This window comes from Arachis stenosperma, chromosome 10, assembly GCF_014773155.1.
Source record: "Arachis stenosperma cultivar V10309 chromosome 10, arast.V10309.gnm1.PFL2, whole genome shotgun sequence".
NCBI classification, from domain to species: domain Eukaryota; kingdom Viridiplantae; phylum Streptophyta; class Magnoliopsida; order Fabales; family Fabaceae; genus Arachis; species Arachis stenosperma.
Window position 1 is genome coordinate 125237027 of NC_080386.1, and position 19666 is coordinate 125256692.

Below are 19666 nucleotides of genomic sequence, written 5' to 3' on the forward strand. Positions count from 1 at the left end.
AGTCTCCTTCATATGTGTGACCTATCTTATCACAAACTTGACGCTACAGCTTCTCATACTGTGATTTTTTATTCATAAATTCCTTCCATCATGTATTCTGCCTCTTCTATATTGTTCTCTTCCATACCTATAATAAGGTTGTTCTTGCACTTCTCTATTTTTAGTGTACTCTTCTGGCATTCCTATTTTTCTTACTATAGTGTTTTTGTATTCCTCTACACTTTGTGATTCTTGCATCATTCTACCTCCACTATATGAGCCTCTATCTCTTCTGTGCATTCTTCCACCTCTGTCGCGAAATTCATCTCTGAATCCACCTTTCATTTACTAATTTTGACTAAACTAAGGATGTTGCGCTAAATTTGCATGGATAAACGCTTCTGGCCTTCGAAATCTTGCTAGCATGTTTTTATAAGCTAAGAGTAGAGTTTTCAATTCACTTATAGTTATTCTTTGAAATTTGGCTAGAACAAAAGTTATCAATAATGAATATTTTTCAGTCAAATCATTTAGAATCGTATTTACATGATCGCTTCCTTTCATAGATTTAGCTACGAAAACTAATGCATCAATCGTTCTTTTAATTGATAACATATTTTCAGTAACAGATGGACCGATTTGAATATTAGTCAACTTATGTTTCAATGCATCACTGTGACTTTAATATGAGAAGAGATCCTCTAACCTCTTCTAAATTTGACAAGTGTACACACATCCAACCACTCTTGTCGTGAATGGTTTGTTATTGAAGCTAATAACCACGATTTGAGGAGTGCATCTTGTTTCTTTCACTTCTAAAACTCATGATTTATTGTACTAACTCCATTGTTCTCTTATGCAAGAAACTGTAGAGATATTCCTTCTCCTATAATGTGATTTGGCATATCATTTTCTTTAATTGTTGATTCTGTTTGATTTTTTCACTATAAGTAATTGTTCTCATCTATTTTCATTGAGATTAGTGTTACGTTATAGTAAATCTTTTGTGCAGTTGTGCCATTGTGTTTGAACCTCAATTGAATTAGAATTTAGTTTCTTAAAATTTACGAAAGGTGTGGCACCATAAGCTCTGATACTAATTTAGTGGCAGAGTTACTTTGGGTAAAAAATTTAATGGTTGAGTTATAATTTTCACTAAAAGAAGCACCACTACTAATGTACTGTGATAACTTAAGTGCAGTGCTATTAGCTGCCAATCCAATTTTTTACTCTAAATAAAAATATTTTGAGATTGATTTACATTTTGTGAAGAACCATGTCAATAGCAAAATTGTCAGAATGAGTCACATTATAAGAGAAGTTCAATTAACAGATACTTTAACAAAGACAATGTTTTTAAAGAATTTCTTACACTTTAGGTCTAAACTAGGTATTGCTGAATTAGAATTTAAAAATAGAGTAGAACTAATGAGAAGAAAGGGTCATGATAGTAATAGATGCAACATGATAAATAAAACTTAGAATAATAAAGAACAAATTCCTATAGAAATAGAAAGCAACAGAGATAATGATAAAAGTGATAGAGAACTATTGAAATATTAATTTAAAATATTTAATATCTCAAAATCTGTTATGGTACAAGTATTCTCAAAAGCAAAATTTAGAAAAGAATATAGAGATGATGATAAGAGTATTAAAGCATAGTTGTAAGCAAAATTTAGAAGAAAAAGAAAGTAGAAATAATGATATAGAAGTAGTGCAGTATAGTTGTTTTAAGCTCTAAGTCACTGCTGAGTCAGTTAAAAGCAGTTAACTATTTGTTTTACCTTTCTATTTTGTAGAAATCAGTTAGAAATTAGTTTAATTTTTCAACTTCTAAAAATTAATAGAATCAATTAAATGCAAAACTTCTACAAAATTCTAAAAAAGATTCTCTTACTTGTAACTATAAAAACAAGATTTTTTTACTTATAACTATATAAAAACACTAATTTCACTCTGCAAAAATAGGAATTGTAAATTTAATTTTTCTCTTCTTTGTTTTTACCTCTCTTCTCTTCTCTTTTCCATCTCCTTCTAAACTCTTCACCTAAATTCATGATACTTTTTAATCAATATACATTTTGTCATTTTAATAAGAATATTTAATATTTTCTTCATGTTAAATTAACTTTCATTTTTTCTAATATATTAAGATACTGATAATATATCTAGATATATTTATATTTATATTATATATAAAAATTAATTTATTATATGTTTCGTATATATAAAGATTTAATACATTATTAATAAAAGAAAGAAATAATGATCCAATAAAAACAAACTAAGTGTCTAATGAAACGTAGAGTAATAAAGGCACATTAATATCTATTGAAACACTAATAAAACGTGAAATAAAATAGCAAAAAAGACGATTAATTTAAGAGTTTAGTTAAAATGACACTAATATTTATTTAAAGTTATTATTAATAAAAAATTTTAAAATTTTTATTTTAATAAATATATTTAAATATATTAAAAATTCACATTTTATATTATTTTTTATAAATTTTTTTTATTTATCTATTTTTATCTTTAAAGTATATGTTAAATTTACAAATTAAAAAAAAATTCATTAAAAATATAAAAAGTTTAAGTTTTTAATTTATTTGTTTTGTCTTTATTAAATAAAAATATTTAAATTTTTTTATTAATAATAAATTTATCATATACTCTAAAACACATATTAACTAAATTCAAAAAAATTTTAATTAATAATATTAAAATCGAGCTAAACTCTCCAAATTCCTGCATTGAAATAGTTTATGAAATTTCAATAAACTAATTAAGTTCTCGTAATTAATAAAAATATATTATATTAATTCTTAACATGATGACCACTCATTTAAAAGGGAAAAAAAAAGACTCAGGTACATTTTTATGATTTTTTAAGTGATATTAAAATATATATATATATATAATAAAAAAATTAAATAATAAAAGATTATACTTAATAAAATAAATAAAAAAAATTGATTAAAAACACATATTAACCAAACCCTCAATATAAAAAAAAAAAAAGGAAAAATAATGAAGTTATCTGTGAATAGGATAATGAGTATGTGTTGTTAGCATTAATGGGTCGCTGTGGTTTTAGACTTTAGAAAGCAAAGAGGGAAGCTTTCCATTCCCAGTGTATCAACATTCAATGCCTCACGCGCTTTTCAGTGGCATCCATTGCTTCAGCATTTATTACTTTACTATATATTATATTAATTCAGAGATTATTTCACGAAAGAAAAAAAAAATACATTTAGATATAGATAATTAGACGTTATTAATTATTTCTTTTTATTTTCATCCGTCATTTTTATTGAGTGCATATTCAGTAAAATATATAAACTCAAGTGTATTTTATTGATAATATTATTTAATAATCTTTGATTAGTAAAGAGATAAATCATATAATAATTTTTATTAATTGACAATATAATTGTTAATTTAAAAGTAAATTTTATATAAAATAATAGATATTGTATGTGAAAAATAAAGTGAGAATAATAAAAAGGAAGGAATATATGTATGCTACTCTATCTTATATAGGACCTAGTTTTCATAAGAAATTGTCAAATTAGTTTAAATAATTATTTATTAGGATAATTGTTTATTATAAAGTCTAACTTCTTATAATGGTCTAGGAGAATTAGCGATATGTAAATTAAATAATTCTAAATGTTTGTTGAGCTTGAAAACATGGCCTAATTTTCATGGGCTAATTGATGTTGATTATTGTTGAACCCGTCTAGCTAAATATTTGCCCATCGTTTTTTTCTTTTGTAATTCATTAATGAACTAATAGAATAGAACAGTGCATACTATTAATGTATATAGATTACATTTTGTTTTAAAATAAAACAAATTTAAATAAAACTGAAAAATTAATTAGAGTAGTCAATTAGCGATAAAATTTTATTTTATTTTTTTTAACACAATTTTATGAAATATTACATGAATACCAAATAATTACTTGATCCGAGAAGTATGTTTTATAATTTAGATTTAGGTCGGTAAAATTTTTATTTTTTGAGAGTAGTTTATAAAAGTTATTTTTTAAAAAATAATTTTTTAAAAATTACAGCACCTGTATTTGATAAAGTCAATCTAAAAATGGATTTTAATAAGTACATATACTTTAATTATATTTGGTAAAATAAATTTTAATATTAAAAAAGATCATAATAAATATAAATATAAGAGTTAAATTTAGAAGTTAATTATTATATCAGATTATATTAGGTTTTTTAATTTTAATAAATATAAATTAATTTTAAAAAATTTCATTTTAAATATTTTAAATAACATCTTTATTTTTAAAAACTACACGTATGAGTACACGTGTCTTTTAATTTATCAAATATAAAATAAAAAATTATATTTTTGACGAGTACAAATACTTTTTTAAAAATTTTTTATCAAACCAAGTATTAAAAGGAAGAAAGATACAAACTATTTCCTTGAATTTTTTTTAGAAAAAATATAAACGTTTACTCTTTTCTTTTTTGTTCAATAATAATCAATATATTTTATTTAGCATACAAAAAACATTATATATATATATATATATATATATATATATATATATTATATTAATCATGCATTTTATTTTTGGGTGAATATAATGAGTAAGGTTGAGAATGATTCTAATCCTAATTAAAGGGTAGTAATATTTATATATATTTATTATCTTTTAAAATGTGAATTAATAAATATTATGTATGTTAATTGGATAAAGGGATAGAATTAAAAATGAGAGACATGGCAATTAATATTGGTGTGTAGCTGAGCTGACTTTTGCCGTCTTACTCGTAATATATTTAATGCATTTGCCGTCAACTTTTGACTATTTAGCCTTTGCCCCTTCTTTTCTTTGCTTCAGTCAGCCTTCACTTCACACACTCCATATATAATTTTATTTTATTTAATTACTTAAATTCCCCTATTTATACTCTCACCATATTAAGTCTTTGCTATGCTATGCTTGGACTCTTGCATAGTACTACTCAATTGAAATCTTCAACAAAAAAAGAAAAGAAGAAATTAGAAGCTATTATACTTTTGTGATCATGGGAAGACCACCATGTTGTGATAAAGAAGGTATCAAGAAAGGTCCTTGGACTCCTGAAGAAGACATCTTGTTAGTCTCTTACATTCAAGAACATGGCCCTGGAAATTGGAAAGCTATTCCTTCTAAAACTGGTAATTAATAATAATTATTATTAGGATAATCATATATTTAATTTCCTCATTTATTTTACTTTATATTGTGTTTTGTCAAAGGAATTGGTACTTTCAAAGAATATATATAATTAAGAAATGGAAAGTTAAAGTTTATATTTGTTCCATTTTTTTAATCTTTAAGAACTAATAATTTGTTAAATGTTTATATAATCATATTGTGTTTTTATTTTCTGTTAAAATTTATATAATCTTTCAGGTTTGTTAAGGTGCAGTAAGAGTTGTAGGCTTAGATGGACAAATTACTTAAGGCCAGGAATCAAAAGAGGTAATTTCACAAACCAAGAGGAGAATATGATCATTCACCTTCAAGCTCTACTGGGAAACAGGTACACTCATATATTTTAAATTTTGGGTCCAAGAACATACCTCTTATAAAATCTCAAATGTTCAAATAAAATTGTTTTTTTTTATATATATATATATAAAGGAAGATTATACTTATATTCAATCACATATAAATATGTATATATATAATACTATGATTCTAAAAACCTTCCTAAATATTAAATTAAATAAAATTTAAAGAATATTTTTTTATATCTTAAAATATTTAAAAAAGCAATGAATTCTTTTTTCACCTATAAGTGAATATGATGTGGAGAAAAAAGAATTATTTTTGGAATAAATTTTAAGTTTAATATACATTCTTTATTTTTGAAAGAATTTGCCTAAATAATATTTGGGATGATATCTGAATTTCTTGACATGGTAATTAAAATTATGGTGCAGATGGGCTGCAATAGCTTCCTACCTTCCACAAAGAACAGACAATGACATAAAAAATTATTGGAACACCTATCTGAAAAAAAGGCTCAGCAAGAAATTGGAAGAAGAAAAAAAAGATGGGTCTTGTTTGGCAAATAATAATAATGATTTTTCATCTCAGAAAGTTGTTATGCCACGTGGACAGTGGGAAAGAAGGCTCCAAACAGATATCAACATGGCAAAGAAAGCACTCACTCATGCACTCTCACCACAAAACAATAATAATAATAATAATAATATTGAATCCTTATCTTGTTCTTCTTCTTCCAATTCCAATTCTAATTCTTGTTCATCCAATAATAATAATAAAGCAACACAATCTTTAAGCTATGCTTCAAATGCTGATAACATAGCTCGGTTGCTCAAAGGGTGGATGAAGAAGAATAATAATAATGACACTGCTTGTAGCAAGGAGGGCATTTTAGGAACAAAAGTTTTTGGTAATGAGGAGTGTTTGGAGTCTTCAAATAATACTACTTCATCATTAGAGTTTTCTCAATCAATTTATTCCCAACAAGAAGAGAGCAAGACTGAAGAAATTGGTCAAGTTTTGATGCCTTTCCATTTGCTTGAGAAATGGCTTCTAGATGAGACTAATATTGAGAAATTTATTTAACTATCTTCATCATGCATGCATGTCACTGTTTTTTAATCAAGATTTTTTTTTTCTGTTGTTTTTTTTTCTTTTTTTTTTTGGGCCTACATTGGAAGTGTGTATAAATATTTCTATATTAATCAATGGTGAATTCTATGGTATAGAAGAAAAAAAATTTCTACACATGTAGATTTGTGTTGTCATAAAAAATAGTTGACATGTGTCCTTGAATAAAGAAGACAAAGTCTATTGTTTTGCAGGTGAGATGCAGCTTTAAAAATGAAGTACAAAGACTTTCTCTCTCTTTCACCTTAGAATTTTAATGCTTAGCTTAAATAATTATATTTATCATAATTAATTATAATGTGTTAGAATTTTTTGTTTTTGCACAAAAAAAAATATTTTGGGTTGAAGTCAGGTTTTTTATGTTATTGCTCCATAAATCTTAAAGCACATTTTTTTATTTTATCACATAATTTTTATTTATTAAAACATATATCCATTAGTACATATTTATACGAGTTAATTTTAATTTCATTCTTTAACTAAAAAATATATAAGAATAAGACAATATCTTAAAATTTAAAAATTAATTTTTTTATTTATCGGTTAAATTTTAGTATAACATTCTCATTCTTATATATATACAAGTATTTATAAAAGAATAATTTTATTTTTTTAATAATAAAGATAAATTTTTTGTGTTTTTGAATAATAATAGTAATACAATCATTTTTTTTCTATAATTTGTTTCAAATAAAGGGAAATTGATTCTTTAACTTTATTTTATAATAAAATTAAACGAATGGTAGCTAATCAAAATTAGTTTTCAGCTTTTTTTTTTCAAATTTATAAAATCCAAGATAATAAAAATTACTCTTTTTTAAAAGAATAATTAATAAAATCAATCCATCCTAAATAATTTTTATAAAAATTAAAAATATATGGGAGTTAATGATCATAGGAAAATCACTAGTAAAAATAGTAATTATACTTGAGAAATAAATTTTTCATTTTTTTTATATAAATATGATAAAGTGTAATTTTCTATTATGTAATTTTAAATAAAACTAAAAAAATATAAAAAAATATATTATGAAATAAAAAATACACTTAACAATTAACAATATTAATAAAAAAATAGAAAAGATTTTTTTTTATTTTTCACTGCAATAATAATAAATGTTACGTACTAAATGAGTGAATAATATGCATAATATCATAAGCTCATAAACTTATAAACTCAAACTTTCATTTTGTATTTATTCTTGTAATATCCAAATACGAAAAAAATCAATACACAATACTATCATGTTAAAATAATTAATCATTTTAAATATAATTAATTAGCTTAACTATTAAAAATTTTACATGCAACAGAGAGAAGGTCTTGTAAAGCTCCATCTCACTTTTAAAATGATAGATTTTGTCTTCTTATTTAAAGGACACTTGTCAATTATTTACTAAGACAACACAAATCTATAGGTGTAGAAAATTTTTTCTTTCTACACCATAGAATTTACCTTAATCAATATATATCATGGATACCATCTTAGATGCTTCACTATAAAAATTTGTTTAATTCTTTTTCCCATAATATTATTGTGGATTAATTATGACAAGTACGTTCAACAATGTTATCATCATGTGCAAAAAACATGAATGCCATCCTTTTCTCTGTGTTAGAAATAAGAGACTAAACTGAAGAAAGAATTTATGTATTATTGAGTGTATTTAAATTATCTATTTAAGTTATCTAAAATGATATAATATAAAAAGGTATTTATAGGTACTAAAAAAATTGTAATAATAAAGACGTAATCTTCTATAATAAATATTCAGATATACTAAATAATACTAATCGATCCTAGCTAATTATATTCTAACACTCTGTTTGAGACACACCAAAGCATATATATCACTATTATTAGAAGAGATATGACATAATACTATCATGATCTTTATATATAACCAAAATTTCTAGCAGAGTTCAATCTTTAATTATTATGGTTCTCATTCTTAGCTTCAACCCGGTTTCAATTAATTCTATGAACTTAATAGCTATAAATGCTTGTGTTCTGAGGCCATTTTTTTATAGTTTATAAGTTGGCACTGTGCACAAGTAACATCTAACATTCATGTATACAGTTATGACACAAGAAAAAACCCTCTCTAGTTTTCAAATTGTTAATACCTATATATGTTTAGCAAATAAATTCCAAGGCTAAATTTTTTAAATACTGTGTTCAGATAAATGAATCACTTAAATATTGAGTAATATTATAAAAATGCTAGTAAATATAGCGGCGGACATGTAATGGCGGTTTTTGAAAATCACTGGGGCAATTTGCAAAATTATACTTTGCTTTATTATATATGTTGTGAATCAAAACTCTCAAATTCTATTTATATTTAGTTATTAATTTTTAAATATTTAAGTAAAATAAAAAATTATTTTATTTTTATTAAGAGACAGATAAATAATGCACAAAATAGCTCATTAAAAAATTTCCTATTAAAATTTTCTGATAAAAAGTAAAAAGAAAAATAATATTATATTTTGTGCTTTCATTTGTTATTTCAATTTTTTAGAAAACTTTTCAAAATGAAAAATTATAAAAATGGAAACACAACCTAAATAAACTTTAGTAAAAAAAAAAAAGAAAAATAAATAGTAAAAATAATAAAATATTGTTTCTATTTTCATGTTTTATTATCACCCTTTTTTTAAATAAAATTTCAAAAACATTAAAAAGTAATAACAAAACATAAAAATAGAAACAGAACAAATTAAACTCACTTTTTAAATCGCCAACTACAACTATAATTGTAGTTGTAATATGCCATTATGATCACTATCACGTTATTTAATGAAATTATATTTTGACTTTAATACAAATGAGAATAGGATGAAAATAAATCGTAATAATAGCTATCGCTTCGGAAATGGTGCAATGACCACAAAATATTGAAATTTAAAGCAAGAATATTGATTTCTAATTTTTGTTTGTTCTAGTTGCCAATGGGAGACAGAATCATGTGGCTCGTAAGCTTGACTTCTGAGCCCCCATCTGGTTATGCATGTGGACGCTTAGCACCTTGCATTGTCAACCACGTAACTATGCTAATAAGATGATAAAGACATGCATGTACATAAATACAACATTATTCATATTGTTTTTTTTTTATAGATAGAACATAATAATGCCGTTCAGTACAAGATTTAATTATTACTAACTGTTAATAATTACGCCAAAGTTAATTAACAATCATAAAAAAAAATTTCCATGTGCAATATGAGTTAGGCGGCAAGCCAGACTTATATTATCATGGTTGCGTTTAGTTACGACAAAATATAAATAATAAAGATATAAAAATTAATTTTTTTATATTTTATTAATAATAAATTAAAATAAATTATAAAAATTTAATTTATTTTTATTTTTATTTAAAAAATATAATAATAAAAAATATAATATTTTTTGTTAAATATAATTTTATATTTTTATATTTTTATCTCAATATTCTATACTTGAAAACAAAGACAATCTACGATATTTTTTGGATCGCCTTTTTCATTTTTCTAATGTTAATTTAATTTATTAAATTAAAATATTAAAATTATTATATATTATATAGAGTAAACAATGGGTTAAAAGAAATTCTATATCATATATTTTGGGTAAAAACTATTTATTTTATAAGTTTTTCAGTCGCTTAATTTTTAATAGTATTTAGTTAACATGTGTTTTTAAAATAAATAATAAATTTATTATTAATAAAAAATTTTAAATATTTTTATTTAATAAATATAAAATAAATACATTAAAAACTTAATTTTTTATATTTTAATAAAAATTTCAATTCTATAATTTTAACGTATACTCTAAAAATATAAAATAAATACACTCTTTTATTATTATATTATATATTTGTTATTATCAAAATTTTATAAATTCGTGACCAGTGTAATAATGATTTTTGAAGGCAGTCGATGATACTAGCCTCTGACAATAAGAGATAGTAATTAATCGAAAGTTTATTTTTTTTAATTATTTAATAAAATGTAATTTTTTATCTTATATTTTTAAGTGAAATTAACTAATCGAATATATATTTTGTATATATTTTATAAATAGAATAAAAAATATAAAAAAATATTAAATAATAAAGTATTATATTTTATCAAATAATTAAAAAAAAATGAAGAGGATCGAGTTTACTGATTAATTACTGATGATACATGGATATTGACACAGACACAGGACATAACACGACACGATACGGTATATATAGACATATAAAATTTAAAATTTTATAAGACATTAAAATATGACATATTTTATAAATATAAAGTATTTTTTAGATAAATTATAATGATATTATGATATTTTATGGATATTAAAATATAAAAGAATTTTTAACTATTTTTAATGTCTTCTTTTAATTATATAAAATATTTAAAATATATTTTATTTTAATAAATAATAATATATTATTTCTAAATTCATTTCAAAAATACATGTTAAGAATAAGGTTAGACACGTTGACACGTGATGATATTTAGATGTGTCTATATGTGTTCGAATTTTTTTTTATTTTTTATTAAAGTACGGTTGGACACAACAGATATACATGTCGAACGAATGTCGATGAATATTATATCTAAAATATATCTAACACACGGATACGATAATTCAAAAAAATGTCCATAATTTATAGCTAATTACTAATTAGCATTGAATAATGGTTGTAGGCACTCAACAGTGCAAGTCAGTCATGCAGTAACATAGAAAGTAAGAATATATATGGGGAGAAAACAGGCTTGAAATAAAACCAACTTAAATTAATTGGTTGTTTTTATAATCAATTCCACTAGGAAATCAATTCAGTATTTACCAACTATCAGCCAATTTAAATAAGTTTCTGACAAAAAGTCCAAACAATTGAACAAACACTCCAAAAATTCACCCACTAGTTATAATTATCCTAACCTTACTTTTCAGTAAAATTAAAAAATTCATGCACAATCCTTCCTCTTCCTCTCTCAGTCGACATTCCTGCTGCGCTACGGCCATCCACCGGTGAAGTCACTGTCAACGTGGAACGGCCATCATTGCCGAGACTTTTACTACCAACGTTGTAGCTGCGTCGACCAACCCGCCACCTCCACCCAATTCTAGGCGTCGTCTTTGCTGGTGCCTCCATGCGCGTTCCGAGTAACGTCTGTGTCTACCGTCGTCGCTGACCTTCCTCCTTGCCGTGCTACCGCCACTCCGCCGCCACCCTTCCACCATGAGTCCCCTGTCCTTATTTTTACCACATTTGAATATGTATCTGTTTTTTTAAACCCTATATTGAAGGGAAGAAGTAATTGGGAGTTTTTTTCATTTGATTTGTGTTTAATTATGATTAATTTGGAAGCAATTATAGATTGGATGTTATTGTTATTAGAGATTGTATAGCTTTTTTTAGGAAAAAATTTTTGTTCTTTCCGATTTAAAATGTTGATGATTTAAATTGTTTTTTATACTGTTATTTGTTCCCTGAATTTGTGAATTTTTCATGCACGCGTTGCACAGACTTTTTGTTTCGTAAATGTGGTTTGGGTGTTTGATACCAAAATTAGATTAATTTTGGTTTAATTTAAGTTTAATCTTAAATATGATGTAAGAGGCCATTTATTTTCACTATGGTTGATTTTTAATTATCAAAAACATAGATGTGAAGTTTATCTTGTATGCAGATGGTTTTTAAATTCATTGGGAATGACTGTAATTTAGTTGACTCTACTTGTACATGTCCACCTAGGTTGTATGTTGTGTGTCAATCATAATTGATTCAGTTATCTAAAGATGGTGAATCTGAAACCTTTTTTTCTTTCTAATTTGTAAATGTTTATGTTCACATCAAAATGATGTTCGATTTGCTATGTATGCAGGTGATTTTTTTATTGAGTTTAGGGCTATTGCATTTTCCTTTTTTTTTAAATTTTATTCGGCATGTTTCTCCGAATAGGTTTCTGATTGTTTTTACACAGATCTAAGTGGATGTTACTTTTGTTAAGTATCAGGATGTTCTTTTTGCATACTAACTAGATGTTACTTTTTACATTTTTCGAATTTTTTTGTGTTGCAGTTGTGAATGTCTATATTTCTTTTAGAATTGGATTACCTCTTTTTTTAAAATCCTACTCAGCATGTTTCTCCGTGTAGGTATTTGATTGTTTTTGCAAAGATCTAAATAGATGTTACTTCTGTTAAGCATTATGATGTTCCTTTTTCTTACTAAATGGATGTTACTTTATATATTTTTCGAGTTTTCTTGTATTGTAGTTGTGGATGACTGTATTTCTTTAAGAATTGCATGACCATTTTTTAAGTCCTACTCGGCATATTTTTTCGTGTAGGTACATGATTGTTTTTGCAAATATCTAAGTGGATGGTATTTCTATTAAGCATTAGGATGTTCTTTTTTCATACTAAATAGATGTTATTTTAACAGAAACCATGTGAATGTCAAATTAAAAAAGCTTATCCCACATAAATGAAAAACAAAACCAAAACCCAAAACATCGCACGCATGTTAGTCAATGATGATTTTTTCTAATAGAATGATTAACAATGATGATTTTTCTAAATTAATTGCAATTTAACGAACAATAATCACACTGTTTTTTGGCATCATTGATTCTTCTATTTTGATGATGGAATCAAAATTGTTCACAATTAATAGTTGCTTCTTATTAGTTCTTCAACATAAAATGAAAAGAAAAGAATATAATTGCTTCTGCTCAAGAAAGTATCTAATTGTGACATATTCCTAATCACTAGTGTAATGTGACTTTAAAACTCAATTTTATTACAAGATTTCATTAAAAATTTAAGAGCAATGAAGAACATTGTTAAACTAGCTTATACTCTTCTCTAAATCTTAAGACATGCTTATAATCTAATCATTAGTAATAAGAATAAAAATTTTGTTACTGTTGTGTATATAATTCAATGTTTAAACATGTAACAAATGATAAAAAAACACAATCTCTTTTTGCCAAAGAGACTTGACAGAAGTGTTTTGTTACACTTCTAGTTACACTTCTAGTTATTTGTTTATCATTATTACAAAAATAATCAAATGAATAAAAAAATGAATTGCATTTTGTACACTTTTATTTACCACATCTCTCAACTAATTCTACATTCTATATTCAATTTCAATCTTTAATTTTGACTATACCAACACAGATATATAAAAAAAGAAAATAAATTACAGGAAAAAAATTACAAGTTGCAACCATGATGAATTATAATTTTTCAAGTTGATAATCAATTTTGACTCATTCATTTCCAAAAATCTCATATCCCCTTTCTAATTTCTTGCTCTTCCACAGCTTTGCAAGTTCCAAAAGTAAGTGATGCCTATAATTTTTACAATCTACAACTGAATTTGTCTTTGAATCAATATATCTAAGGCCTCCTTCATCCAAGGATAGGTTTCTTTTACTTCTGCCACAGCCATCCATCTTCTTTTCCTGAAGTTTATCTCTTGCTAATTATCTAAATTACTTGCTAACGAGCATAGAAAACATGTATCCCTCATGAATTGTGGGTTGTCCTTTCCTCTTATAAGTCCATTTTTTCAGTTTACTCTACAAAAAGAACAACCAAATCAAAATAGAAACACATAATACCAAGCTTAAAAAACATAAAAAATGTATCAAAAAAGAACATCCGAAAAATATAAAAATAAATATCAATTATTTAATTTTTCACATTCAGCTTTAGTTTACAACGGCAGATTTCACCCTAGTCTAATTATATTTCATCAATTATTCAATTTTCACATAACCCATGGCAATAAACATAAGTCTATTATCTATATGCGTTATGCATAACAAGTTGATTGGTCCATTATTTAAGAGTGTATCTAAGTATATTGGGAGAATGAGAGTTGATGACCATAGTGACCAAACATGAACTTACTCTTTGCAAAGAATTAGATCTTTGTATATATGCTTCTGTTCCTTTCTGAAAGTTGCTTGTCTTCCTTTTTGAATTTCTGGAATGATTCATACAAAAAACAACAAATAAAAATATGGAAACCAAAAAAGCACTAGCAATAGTTATGAAATCAAAGAAACCTGCTTATAGAAGACAAGAAAAATAACTTGCAAAATTATGACGTAGGAGTAAACAGCTAGACAAAAACCTTCAATCAGTGAGAACAGAAGCGAGGCAATGATTCTTGCGGTGGACCAAGGAAATTTGGCGATGATTCTTGCAGTAAACTACCTATCGGCACGAAATTTGGCGCACCAAGGAGACAACGACGCGGTGGTCATGGAGGCGAGATTGTCGGCGCAGTAGAGCAGCAACGAATCGACACTTTAGATAAGAAAGAAGACCGACGAGATGAGAGTGAATGGTGATCACAGTCCTTCCTGAGGAGGGGCAATGATCCTGGACGACAAAGCGGCTGTGCGACAATGAATCAAAAGAGATGGGACGACAGAGCTTCTTCTGATTTCTTTCGCGGTGGTGAAGAGGTGGTTGTGGGATGTTGCCTAACAATGCGGTGTTCGGTGTCGGGGCGGCTGCGCCAAATGGAGAGGAATGTGGACAACGTCACTATGGAAATGGGAGAAGGAAAAGGATTTCTGTGTATGACTACAAGAATGGGAGTGGGAGAGAAGGAGGAGGGTTTTTACACTTTTTTATTAGAATTAGGTTAGTCAACTTTTAATTATTCAAATTTTAAATTTTAAAAAAAATTTAAAATTAATTATTAAATAAAATTGTTTAAAAAGTTAGCTGATTTATCTTAGTTTCCTATACTTTTCCTATAAAATTAGCTTTAGACTCAAATTGGTTCAAATAAAAGTGTAATTTATTTGTACACTAGCAAACAATAATCTAAAAAGAATTAGGCCACACTCACGCAGGCCACACTCACACATAATACAAGTTCTATCACACTTAACTACAACTGGGAATCAAACTTAAAATGTGGCTATATGAGATCAACAAATAGGCCAACGGTATAAAACCTCTACCACTGTTATTGTATTCAGTTTAAGTGTTTGTCATATGCTACCTTGGGTTCAAATTTCAAACCTCATCGGTTGAGTCCAAAACTTAATTTGTTTATTTCACTTGAATTTGGAGTTCCATATTCAATTCTTATTTCTCTTCCCAAATATCATTTAGGAGTAATTCTTATTTTTACTAAATTTGCTAAAAGATATATATATAAAATTAAAAATTCAAAATCAATATGGAGCTAAACTATTTTAGACCTACAAAATTATGAATGAAATATGTGAACAGAATACTGTTTATATTTTGGGCTGAAGCCCAAATTTCAAGATATTTGAGAGTACTGCAGTCCAAAACCAAAGACATGCAACTTACTGACCAAGAAAAAACAAAATAATGAATGGCAAACCCATGTATTTTCCACCACCAAAAAGAACCCATGCGTTTTAATTTATTTTCCCCTCCATTGACCCATGTGTTACATTTATGGCAATGAGATTTTAATATAAACTTTTCTTCATACCATTAAGATTCTGATTTATCTTATTTCTTTTGTCTTTAATAAATTACCATATAATATCATTGTTAATTACCAATAATATGTAATATATATATAATATATTTAAAAAAGTATAAGTTTGAATAATGAGAATCAAGGTATTCTTATAAAAAAAATATGGGTTTTATAAAAAAAAAATTTAAAACTGAATGATAATATTTTTATAGTACAGATTATAGTAAAAAGTATAGAATATTTTCCTAAACTTTTTAAATTTAAATTATTATACACTGTATTAGTTATAATAACACAGTTAGAAAATGGATTAATACAGACAGATTTACAGACGGATTTAGTTTTTATTACAGATGGATTTTTGGTTACCGACAAAATTACCGACGGATTTTGTCCCTCTGTAAAAGCCCCGTCGGAAATTATTTACCGACGGATTTTTTTTCCGTCGGAAAATTACGGACAGATTTTTAGCAGTTACCGACGGATTTTTTCTCTGTAAATTTTCTATCCATTTCCCAAAGGCGACGAACTTTCCGACGGATTTTCCGTCTGTAATTACAGACGGATTTTTCGACGGATTTTCCGTTTGTAATTACAGACAGATTTTCAGACGGATTTTCCGTCTATAAATTACAGACGGATTTTTCGACGGATTTTCCGTCTGTGATTTGAACTTTGAAAAATCATCCCACGTTCTGATTACAGACAGAAAATCCGTTTGTAAATCCGTCAGTAAGGTAAAATATTTTTTTTTATTTTTCTAATTGCAAAATAAACTTATTTTCATACAAAATAAATATAAATTTAATACAAATTTTTATCTAATTTGTATTCGAATATTTATAATATTTCAAAAAATAAACAAATTCATCGTATTATAAAGTACTATAAACAAGCAAGTCAATATAATTCAAAACATAAACAAAATGTATTGATCATCAACTATAATTCCTAGTATATTGTTCAACTATACTAAAACTATCAGCTATAGTCTTCAGTGTCATCTTCATCCTCATCATCATCATAGTCCTCATCCGAAGACATTGAGGGTGGCGGCGATGGTAGTAGAACTGCACTAGAACTACTTGACGCTCTAACCTTCTCATAGTAGCTAATCTTTCTTTTGTGACACATTTAACTTAGACAATAAGAGGTATATTTCTCATCGGAAGTGCTAGTTTCCACAACAGGACTTCTGGTTACCACAGGAGAAGAATCAGGTGATTGTTTCTTCTTCTCAGCAGTAAGAACTTGAGAGAGAGTAGCTACTGCTGCTGCTCTGTGATCCTTGACTTCTTCCAGTTGTCTTAGGGCTAGAACTTTTGGTTTCGGATGATGATTTAAATGCAGAGTTTAAAGCAGCCAAAGCTTCTGCTCTTTGTCTTGGTCCTCCTTGATTCAGCCTATTCAATCTATCCTGTGACTGTAAGAGTAGAAAGTATTAGAAAGAAAGGCAAGTTCCAATGGAGTATGAAATCATAATGATCTGTGACTTGATTTGGAGATCACAACTAGAAAATGGATTAATACAAACAGATTTACAGACGGATTTAGTCTTTATTACAGACGAATTTTTGGTTACCGACGAAATTACCGACGGATTTTGTCCCTCTGTAAAAGCCCCGTCGGAAATTATTTACCGACGGATTTTTTTTCCATCGAAAAATTACAGACGGATTTTTAGCAGTTACCGACGGATTTTTTCTCTGTAAATTTTCTATCCATTTCCCCAAAGCGACGAACTTTCCGATGGATTTTCCGTCTGTAATTACAGACGGATTTTTCCGTCTGTAATTACAGATGGATTTTCAGACGGATTTTTTGTTTGTAATTACAGACGGATTTTTCGACAAATTTTCCGTCTGTAATTACAGACAAATTTTCCGACAGATTTTCCGTCTGTAATTTGAACTTTGGAAAATCATCCCACATTCTGATTACAGACAGAAAATCCGTCTGTAAATCCGTCAGTAAGATAAAATAGAATTTTTTTTTTAGATTTTTCCATTGCAAAATGAATACTTTAGATTTGTTTTCTAATTTTACTCCATCAAACACTGTAAATTGAAAAAAGAAAGCCAAAAATCACATAAATAAACATAATATTCATTACATGATACCTATAAAATTGGATGTTATTTTTCAACATCATTGGCCAATATCTCATTGTCTTAATAAAAAGATACCCAAAAAAAATAAGATGACCATCCCAATGTTACATGAATGTCACAAATTACACTTAACACTTAAAGATAGGATAATCTAAAATATTAATAGATAACTAAGTTGCATTGGCAGCATCAAGCTCCATATTGAAAGTTAATTTTGACATCTCCTGACTGAAATAGAATTAAAACCCAAATTAGAATTGGAGTGAATTGGAATGCTTGAATAAAAATAAAGCATATTATTTAAAGCATTTTGCACTCAGGAATTAGTCTCTTTTGCATGAACAATTTTCTATAAAAGAATCGGTACATAAAGAATCACATCTCTTCTTAGAAAGCAAGAACCATGAGCTTCTTAAAGGAGGGTAAAGGAGGAACTGTAGTAAAATTTAGAGACATAATACCTCCACATAGTAGCTGAATGCTTGCTAAGTAGTAGCATTATCCAAAATAAAGTATACCTGCCATAACAAAGTACAATCATATACTTTAATACCAAAATATACGAAGAGCTAAACAAAAACTCTCAATTGAACCATTATCAAATAGTGGTTGTATACTTTAATGCCCCATTATCACTGCCAACTTCACTTCTCTATATTAAATGTACACATGACAAATTTTGCTTCACTCATAAAGGTACCTCTAGAACAATCTAGCCAAAGAATCAAACAGAAAAAAACAGAGAGAACAACAAAAATAAACAGAGATCAAAACAACTTAATTGGTACCTCTCTCCTTTCCATTCCCAGTTTCAATTGGTACTGCATAAGCCAGAAATAATTGAAAAAAACATTTAAAGGGTTCTTAACAGAGTGCGGAATGAAAAAAGAACATTTGAAAAAACACATGGGCTAGGCAAGAACATTTGAAAAAACTCACATGGGCTAGGCAAAGTCAAACCAGCAGGAAGCCTAGGCACAACAATAGCAGGATGATTCTACATGCGCCAGAAAACCCTCAGATGGTTCAGAAATACAATCTCATCGTAAGAATCAACTAGGAACATCTAAATAACTAATATTCAACCAGTCACCATGATAACACAAAAGCACCAAAAGGCAACAATTAAAACTCACAGGTGGGTCTCATGCCTTTACACCCATGTCAGATTAACAAGGTATTGCATTGCAGGTGCATTTTCATTCCATGAATACATTTTTAATAAGGATCGTTAGCCTCAAACTAGTTGTGCTTGTACCTGAAAAAAAATTTGAATGAGATATTGAAAGCACGTATAAATCAGGATGCAAAAAACTACCAACGTTAGAAAGAATTAATACTTTATGTCGCTTATCTCATCCCTCTCTCAAAACATATAAATAAGAGTCTTTTTATCGGTATATTGATACCGAAACTAAGTCTGAGA

At 26.8% G+C, this 19666-nt stretch overlaps 1 protein-coding gene across 1 annotated transcript; it reads left to right on the top strand.

Moving 5' to 3' along the window:
• The first annotated feature begins 4894 nt into the window (after nt 1-4894).
• LOC130956582 (transcription factor MYB30-like) lies at nt 4895-7026 on the top strand. Its single transcript, XM_057883626.1, has 3 exons — nt 4895-5178; nt 5417-5546; nt 5950-7026. The coding sequence occupies exons 1-3, from the start codon at nt 5046-5048 to the stop codon at nt 6599-6601; spliced, it is 915 nt and encodes a 304-aa protein (XP_057739609.1). The 5' UTR covers nt 4895-5045; the 3' UTR covers nt 6602-7026.
• The last annotated feature ends 12640 nt before the right edge of the window (nt 7027-19666 follow it).

Excerpts from the sequence above, each read along its gene's own strand:
- LOC130956582 (XM_057883626.1), top strand. The coding sequence starts at position 5,046 with ATGGGAAGACCACCATGTTGTGATAAAGAAGGTATCAAGAAAGGTCCT. Across the intron at positions 5,179-5,416 it reads AGCTATTCCTTCTAAAACTG|GTTTGTTAAGGTGCAGTAAG; the intron begins GTAATTAATAAT and ends ATAATCTTTCAG. Across the intron at positions 5,547-5,949 it reads CAAGCTCTACTGGGAAACAG|ATGGGCTGCAATAGCTTCCT; the intron begins GTACACTCATAT and ends ATTATGGTGCAG.